The following is a 9617-nucleotide window of genomic DNA, read 5'->3' as shown; positions in this document are numbered from 1 at the left end:
TTTTAATTGATCACACATTTGAAATGTTTTGGCAGCCATTTCATTAATAGACACGAGGCCAGTTTTGATAGCCTAGAGAACCAATCTTTTAACTTCTCAAATATTCAAACTTCTACGGGCTTAATTTCATTAGAAAACTTTATTAATATTTTTATGACATACGACCATTAATCTTTTCCTCGTACCCTTTTAATTTGTATCCGTACACCCAACCCGTATCAATATTCCATTTAATCTGACAGATGCGGCCGGATACAAAAGCTATATTTGCTAAAACTTGCTCACGCTCTTACTTATATATGCTAAGAAAAACACTACAGACACATCCCCAATCACACCTTGGGGCACACCCCCTCTTTCAGCTATAGTGCACGGGGTCCATTTTAGATTTTTTTTTAAAAATCTAAAATGAGCCCCGTGCACTGTAGCTGAGAGAGGAGTTGTGTGCCTCAAGGTGTGGTTAAGAGTGTGCCTCACTCATATGATAATTAGAACCGTATCTGATCAATTTGCAGCCGTAGTTCTACGTGATACTCTTCTACGCACAGGTCCCTCTATTGGAAATTTTTGTTTTCCTCCAAAACTCACAAGATTTCATGAAGCCAAAAAAAAAAAAACCTAGAAAGAAAGTAACAATAAAGGTAGTGGTCCACGTATAATCGTACTGACAGCTCTGAATAAAGCTCCTGCATTTCACTGTTGCACTAGTAGAAGACTTGAGAGAGAGAGAGAGCAGCTGCTAGAACAGTGAGTAATCAGGGGCAATAAAGAGCCCAGTGGCTGCAGCAAACAGAGGCAACGAGGGGGGGCAGGCTAGCTAAGCCACAGATTCTGCCCACTCAATTGGATAGATATATAATCAGAAACTGTCACTTTCTCTCTCTTGTCTTCACTCCACTTGTGAAAAAGGAAAAAAAAAAAAACAAAACCTAATAAGCTAGTTTTACTACTAGTGGGGCCCCCTTTTGTCTGCTGCCCCTCGCCTCCCTTCTGAATTTGACCAGACTGTGGTGTGTTTCGAGCTGATCTTTGCCCCTATTGCTTCCAATTGGGCGCAGGCCCGTTAGATATATTTTAGAATGCTAGGGTTTAAAAGGCTGCATTAATGAAGCGTGTCATTAAGTAGGGGGGGTCCATTAATCGTTCCTTCATTCATTCTTGGGCCTTTGCTAATTGATTAGCTGCAACGAAGTAAATGCATCCTTCCGCTGAGTTCTAAAAGAAAGCAATATTATTGGCGCCTTCTCGATCCACGACCAAATGCCCTTTTTATTTATTTTCTCTTATGGATATTTACAATACGAAAGTTGTAGAATGTAAAACATAACAGCTTCTTCATTTTATTAGTATTTTTACTTTTTGAAGAATTTTAGGTTTTTTTTGGTCCAACAGATTCTCCATCCCATTCCTCAAAATAGGAATGGAAGAGAAAAGAAGAGGAGTCTTCCGGTCTTCCCCAACTCTGCAGCATTCTTCAAATTTTTGGGGAGAGTTTTGTCATAAATGTTTCACGTTCTTCAAGTCTCCAACTACTCAAAAAACGATTCAACACTATAAAATAAGGGGGCAAAAAACAAAAAGTTCATGTCTAAATCTTTATTGTTAAAGTTCATGTCAAAGATGTAGAATATGACTTTGCTTCCCCATTTTGGAGAAATTTTTGGGGAAGCTGTACGTTGGAGATGCTCAAACACCGTTATTATAATCAAATTAGAGAGATACCCATAAATGGTTATTGATCTATTTGTCCGTTATAAATAAAGTATGGTGCGAGTTCAGGGCAAAAAAATGGTTGTTTTTTTTTTCCTGAAAATGATATGATGCGGCAGTTGCATTTACATTTTTAATATATGATGAACTAAACACCATAACTTACATTGAAAATACTGAAATGTTAGTAAAGACCAGTCCATCGATAGGCTGTTATCAATATTAGTCACCTGTTTTTTTTTTTTAGAAAAAGCATGGACTACCACAAAGGTAATCCAACCAGCTAAATTAATTAATATTAATCACCTGTTGATATATCGATCATAATCGATCAGCGAGGTCATAAATTCCATCCTCTTTCCTTTTTGCACAAAACACAATGAACATATTGACAGAATAGATGACAACAATACAGCATAAAAGTTAAAGAAGGGATGACTCAAACAGAGAGCAACCAATGCATCTCTCTCTCCGGCTATCAAATACTTATCAAATCAAGTTGGTTTCGAGGTTTTATTTTCCTTTTCTTAGGTACATCAATGGCTATAGTAAAAAAAAATAGACAAGTATATATATACGCGTCTCTTCTTAGAGCTAGTAAATATATTGTTGATGATGCAGCTAGCACACATGCAAATACTCACAATTAAGATCATCAACACTAACCAATAACACGATGATCCAAATGTGTTTTAGATAAGCAACACGCTAGTTCCCGCGCTTACGCTTACACATTCCTAATCGAACAAAATAATTAAGTTGGACTTCAAAACCAAATCAACGACTATATATCTCTTTTACCACAAAATGTACGTATAGAAAATTTTAAATTCCATTTTACATGGTAGAAAGCTTCTTTTCATCTCTCAGAAATCACTAAACATGATAAAGTAAAAAAAAAAGAAAAAGAAAAATAAAGATAAAGAAATGATCAAAAAACGAATAGCCCAAATTCTCCTCAAATTTAATAAAGAACGCCATTAACAAACAAATAACTATCTTTCTTGTCAAACAACTTGATCTTAAAAGTCTTGTAATTATTACGCTACGTACGTACATGCATGATTACTTAAAACTTAGGATGATGTTGTGAACTGCAAGCTCATGTTGTAGCATAAAACATTAAAACTAACTAATAACATGATTGCAGGATAATAATTACTACCAAGCAGGAGTCTTTAATACTATATATAAAGGTTACAAACACATGTTCTAACAGTTGAGAACACACTACATATATATATATAACTGAGTAATCCACATAATTATAATCAATTATCTTTAATAAATTACCATGTCATCAACATCCTCATCTCCATCCTCCTCATGTCCATCCTCAACCTCCATCGCCGCCACCGACTCCACAATGTGCGGCGCATGCCCGCCGCCAAAGCTCCTAACATGATCCTTCAGGCTCCTCTTATGCTTAAAATCCGACCCACAAATGCAAAACCAGAGCCTCCCGCAATTCTTCTCATGGGTCCTCCAGTCCCCCCTCACAGCAAAACTCTTGCCGCACCTTCGACAGGCGAAGGGGCGGGCGCAGTGCTTGCGCTTGTAGTGGGTCTGCAGGGTTCGGAAGTCCTTGAGCGGGCGAGACCGAGGGTGGTTAATGTTGTTCTTGCATCCCTCGGCAATGCAGTAGCAAGGGAGCCGGAGGGTTGATGGGGAGGTGGGCTTTAGATTTGTTGAGAGTCGGAGGGATTCGGTGCCCTTGCGGTATTGTGACCCGTGACCCCACATGTGCATCTGCCCATTGCCGGGAAAAACAGAAGAAAGTAGTTTACGTAAAAATTTTGTAAGAGAATGATTCAACGCTTATTGACGGCAATAATTCCAACATTTCCATAGGAGAAGATAGTAATTAATGTGCTACTTTCTAAGGAACAGGTTATTTAATCTCAAGAAAAGAAAATTAACTTAGGATACGCAAGTGCAAACTCATGTAAACTATGACTAGTCATTTAAGTGCTAATTAGCATTTTTCAAGCATGATTTTTATTTTATTTTTCCATACAAAATGGTGAAAAAGATTTTGTACTGTTAAAAGTGTAGGCAGTAGAAATTCCTCTTCAAGTTGAGAGGGGGAAAAATGCAGGACATTCAAATTCCAATCATGGGGGAAAAAATTAAAGAATTTAAAATCTCATGTACAATTCAGGTTAACATGGTTATAAATCATAAAAGTTGTATTGATATATAGCATTGGGATTTCTTTTTTTTTTTTGTCAATGAAAATTAACTTTATTCATCAACCATTGAAAGAATGTTAGTACATCAAAAATATCTAGCAAAAACTGGCTGGAAAACCTGCATATTAGCTAGGGTTTAATTTGGTTACAAACACCTGCATATTGTTGAAGCGATTGAACGTCTTGCTGCAGACGGCGCAAGAGAACTGCGTAGCCCCGACGAGTATCTCGGCTGCAGAGGGGATCCAGTAGTGGCTCGGCGCTGCAGGATCATTATTAGTCCTCGCATCTGTACCTAAGTTGGCTCCTCCGTCGTCGGGTGGCCCTATCGACAGGGAAACAGTCACATTGTTTTCATCATCATTACCATCATCGTGCCGATCAACTGATTGCTTTGCCGCATACGACGACGACGACGACGAAGGAGGAGGAGTAGAGCTAGGGTTAGGGTTTTGTTGGCCTGGTGGCCAGAGAGTGAGGAGGAGTACGGAGTGATCCTCATCCTCTTCATGGTGACTAGGAGAAAGCATGATGCTTGATTGTGTGAGAAGTTGATACAAAGGGAACATAAAGGAGAGGGGACTAGGCTCCTATTTATATTAATGGATAAATTTATTGTTGCACCAAGCTTTTTTATACGAAATTTGGTGTTATCTTTAGAATGGCAATCAATGCATCGATCCTTCTAGAGAAAATATCAAGTGATCCTTGTACGTAAAACATTACACAGTAAAATTTCTCAGATTATATATGCTCTAATTAAGTGCGTGATGAATGAGGAAAATTTAGGCCTCGTTGATAACTAATCATTAAACTAGCTTAAAATATAGTTTAAATTAGTTAATTCGCGTCATATCTATCATTAGATAAAGTTACTTAGGTGGTTTAATTATCGGACAAATAGATGGATCACGGAATCATTCTCCGCTTAACTAAAAGCTAGATAAAAGAAGGTGAAATTTTAGAGAGAGAGAGAAAGAGGAGGGCATGCACGTGGAGTGAAGAGAAATAGAACGAGTTTTGGCGTGTTCAGGGGAGAGAGGGGACAAGGGGCCGGCAAAAGAGGAGATGGAACAGAGAGGGGGGGCGGGGCCCACCGACTCATGGGGACTCCCAACTCTTTTTTTTTTTCTTCTCTCTTTTCTCTCCACCTCATCCATCTTTTTCATTTTCCTTTTTTGGGATTCATCAACTTTAGTCATTCACAACTCTGTGTTTACATTCTCTCTCTATCTCTCACTCCAGCGCAGATATCTATGCAGAAGGTCCGGATCCAATGTGGCTCTGGCCTCTGCGTACAGAGATTAGCTTCATAAATAAATCACACTATTTTTACATGAATTTTGTCGACAACTGCCGTGGGGGCACTTGTTACTTGTTAAGATCGAGCTGCTATCTAGGGTCCCATTATTTTAATTTGTAGTCTTGGTATTTAAAAAAACGGGTGACACTAGGGGCACACTTCTAATCACACCCTCTCTCTCTTATTTGTTATAGTGCACCGGGTCTCACATGAGATTTTAAAAATTTAAAATCTCATATGAGACCCGGTGCACTGTAACAAATAAGAGAGGGAGTGTGGTTAGAGGTGTGGTTGGAGGTGTGCCCTTGTCATTTTCCTAAAAAAACTCACGATCAAAATGTATGAGCTATTCAATATGTTATACGTGTCATTATTTTACTAGTATTGTTATTTTACAAATATTTTTTTAGGAGAAACGTTATACTTTATTGCTAATATTTATATGTTCTTGAGATTATTTGCCAAAAATATCAAAAATAATAGTTCTTGAAAAATAAAATATTTCAAAGAAATAATATTAATTTTCCAAAATGTTATTTGTAAAATATAAGTCTTTTCCAATAGTTTTTTTTCAAAAAGTATTGTTTCTTTGGAACACATTATTTTTCCAAATATTTTTGCAATTTCAAAATTTTATTGTTTTTTCCCGAAATTTTATGAAGGGTTCTGTAAACTTCCAAAAAGATAAAAATCTCACTAAACCTCAATAAGCTTGGAAATTTCAAAAATACCCAAATTATTTTAAATATTTGCACTAAACCACCATAATTGCATTATTATTACCTAGCAATTTTTACAAGTGCCAAAAAAAACCCAATGCTAGATTAAACACTCAATTTTGAAAATTATAGATTTCTTGCCCAAATCACCTAAAAATAGCATAACAATCTTGAACAAATAAAACATTACAAGCAACCCTCTCAAAACATAAAAATTATAATAGCCAAATGAAACTACTAAAAATTGTAAACACGCCATTAAAATTCTAAAATTATAAACAAGGCCCAAAAAATTCTAAAATTCCAAAATAAATCCCTAGAAAATCTGAAATAGAAGCAAAACCTTGAAAATTACAAAATTACGAACAACCATTATGAGTTTGTTTGTAATGTTTGGATTTTTTTTCCAGGATGTTGTTTTAATTTTTGGATTGTAAAGGAGGTTGCTTGTATTTTTTTTATTTTTAGGGTTTTTTGTAATTTTTTTATTTTTTAGTGACTTGTTTGCAATTTTCAAATCTTGTCCTTTGCAGTTTTCAGATTTTAGCGAGCTGTTTGTAAATTTTAGATTTTTCAGGCGGTTTTTTATAATTTTTTGGATTTTAGAATAGGCTATTTATAACTTTTCTGTTTTTTGTGGGGCCTCATAGTAATTGTTATATATATTTTGTAATTTTTGGTCAGAGAGTAAAAGATCTGTGCACCAAAAGCGAAACCGGGAAGGGCCTAGAGGAAAAGATCAGAAGGTTATACGAAACCAGACCTTTAGATGGGCCTAAAGGAAAACATAAGCGGTCTTCTGAAAGTAGTGGGGTTATTGTCTTCAGATGTAATGTTTAATGTGGGTCCAAATGTTATTGGGCTGTGGGCCTTATACATAAGGTTTAACATAAAGCCACTTTTTTATTAAACAACAATTTCCCATAGGGCTGTTAATTGGTTTGAATGGTGCGGTTAATAGGTGACACCGAACACCAAACCGATCTATTTTTTTGGTTCGGTTCGGTTTGATTTTTCACTTATTTTTTCATAAACCAATTGTGTTCGGTGTAGTTCGGTTTGGTTTTTCTCTGGTTTATATCGGTTTTTTTCGGTTATTCTATAAAGAAAACAAGTCTAGAAAAGTAGAAAGTAGAAATGTCTCATATTACATAACCGTTTCCGAAAAGAAAAGAAAAGAAAAAATTGAAAAAGGGCATCCCACAATGCCACATAACAGTTTTCGAAAAGAAAAAAAAGCGATGAAAAACTAGAATAGCAGAAACATGTAGATGATAGATCAGCACTTCAAGTTCAGCAGCAAGCTCCTTCATGACCAACATTTGGGGAAAGGGAAAGCTACAGTACCACGTGACAGAAGGGATTTCTTCGCCGATGACGAGAGAACCCAAGATTTGGGGCCGATGGACGGGAGAACCCTAGATTTGGAGGCGATGGACGAGAGGGGACGAGACGGAGTGCGAAGGACCAAAAGCTCGTTGGGTTTGGGACTTTGGGGGCGATGGACGAGAACTCAGATTCTCAGAAGCCCTAGAAATATAATTAAAGTCTAATGTAGACTTTGTAGTAATGTTGGAACGCAGGCCAATGCCATCCTTTTTTTTGGGCTTCATTTAAGCCCAAGTTTGAAGTTTCTACATAAAATTTTATGTATATTAATAATATATATCTATAAATAATATAATTTCCTTATAATATATATAATCGGTTTTTCGGTTCGGTTTCGGTTTCCAGACATCCGAAACCAAAACCACACCAAACCTTCCGGTTTTCGGTTATTTTTTTGCGGTTTGGTGCGGTTTTTTTCTTTCCTCGGTTTTTTCGGTTATGGTTCGGTTTTGGTGTGGTTATTTTTTCGGTTATCGGTTTTCAAGTTACAGCCCTAATTTCCCATGATACTAAGGGCGTGTTTGGTTCGTAAAAAAAGAGCCTCGAAACCTATTTCCCTCTCTTGACACAGCGTCCACCTCGGACGTTTCATTTTCTTTTGTTTCTTTGTACGGTTTTAGCTCGCAGAGGGTTCTAGGGTTTGCAGCGGCGGAAAGCACCCCCACCTCAGCCAAATCGCTCGTCGCGATTTTCTCCAAAAACAAGCGAAAACCCACGAAAACCTTCCTCTAGTGTCATTTTGTCAAATCTACAATATTTTTGAGAAATTTTTGGTTGTCTAGGGTTACTGCCAAGTCCCGTCATTTCTTCTCTCTTCGCGCATCGGATCTACAAGAGCTAGGGATTTCATCAGATTTCGTCGGATTTTGTTGGATTTCGTCGGATTTTCGTTGGATTTTTTGTTGGCTTAGGGGAAATCACTGCCTTTCTTAGGGGATTTCGTCGGATTTTTGCTTGATTTGTTGAATTTCGGCAATTACATGTATAATTTCACCATGTTATTCGCTTTGTTTCTTTTTCACTACCTTTCTGATTTTTGCATGATTTTTCTTGATTTAGAATTATTTAAATGCTATGATACTAAATCAATTCAAAACCTTGGATTTTACAAACATAATGGATACTTTATAGATCAAACTAGGGCTTTTGTTGGAGGGGAAAACTAATATAGAACATGTAAGAAATATAAATATGCAAGTTTGAATATTTTTCTCGCACAGACAATGTTAGTTTTGAATTGGCAACTCATTCTTTAGTTTATGCATATGTTTTAGAATTATCAACCCTGCATTTGGATACACCGTCACACCAAAAGTGTCCTTACCCAGAAGCACACTTCCAACTGTGTGGTGTTTTTTTATCTACATAATACTTGTTTCAACTTGTGTTTGTAGGAACTTTATAAGTCACCATATACATGTCAACTAAAAAAATTGTATGTAAGCAAACCTACAATGCACCTACATTGTATTGGATGACTACTACTGTGGGTTATTAATGAAATTATTGTTATGCCATGAGTTTTAGTTGGTAACTTTTTTACTTTTAGGCTATGATGATTGTCAAATATTATGAGATTAGCAACCTGCAATGTTTATCGATATTGCATTGGATGGCTAACAATGATGATATTGACTAAGTTCTGAGCCTTAAGCCATAGAATTCATAAACACGTGGCTGGTATATTCTATGTGATATCAACAAATATTTTGTATGCAAACATTGCATTTTATAGATGTATATTGAGTGGTACATTTACTTGGTTGTTGGATGTTGAATCAGACAATATTAATTTGGATCAGTAATTTTTCTGCTGGTTTTGCCCATGGTTTTGTAGTGCTTATCGTTTTGAAACCTAACTGGTTTTGTTTCTTGTAGTACAGTCCCTAATTATCTACATGTATGGTATTCCCAGGTTTGATGCGATTTTCCATGTCATATAAATATTTATGACTAATCAGATTGATTATAGGTTTTTACAGGTCTCATAAGAAATTTTTGCTAATTTAGGTGCATCATAAATTTATGAATGATCATGTTATTACAGGCTTCGTGTGATTTTTCCTGTCAAACAAGTATTTTTCATGTCAAATCAGGTACGTAGTTCATAACAGTTAAAATAATTATATTATTACATGTTTCGTCTGATTTTTTTATGTCAATAAGATATTTATAATGAATTTGGCTATTAATTACTGGTTTTTTATGTTATATTTGCACTTTTATTTTTGGTAAGATTACCTCCATTAACGACTACAAACAAATTTGTCTTTACCGAGTGGTAAACTTACCATGGTTACCATA

General features: G+C 36.2%; 1 protein-coding gene across 1 annotated transcript; it reads right to left on the bottom strand.

Annotated features, from left to right (window-relative positions):
- On the bottom strand, positions 2860–4509 carry LOC109831734 (zinc finger protein WIP6-like). The gene is made up of 2 exons (XM_020399162.1): positions 4058–4509; positions 2860–3459 (listed from the first exon to the last, which is right to left on the bottom strand). Exons 1-2 carry the CDS (start codon positions 4469–4471, stop codon positions 2992–2994), a joined length of 882 nt encoding a protein of 293 aa, XP_020254751.1. The 5' UTR covers positions 4472–4509; the 3' UTR covers positions 2860–2991.

The sequence above is a fragment of the Asparagus officinalis genome, chromosome 1 (genome assembly GCF_001876935.1).
Source record: "Asparagus officinalis chromosome 1, Aspof.V1, whole genome shotgun sequence".
Lineage (NCBI taxonomy): Eukaryota > Viridiplantae > Streptophyta > Magnoliopsida > Asparagales > Asparagaceae > Asparagus > Asparagus officinalis.
The sequence above is the reverse complement of the archived record's forward strand: the minus strand, read 5'-3'. Positions and strand labels throughout refer to the sequence as shown.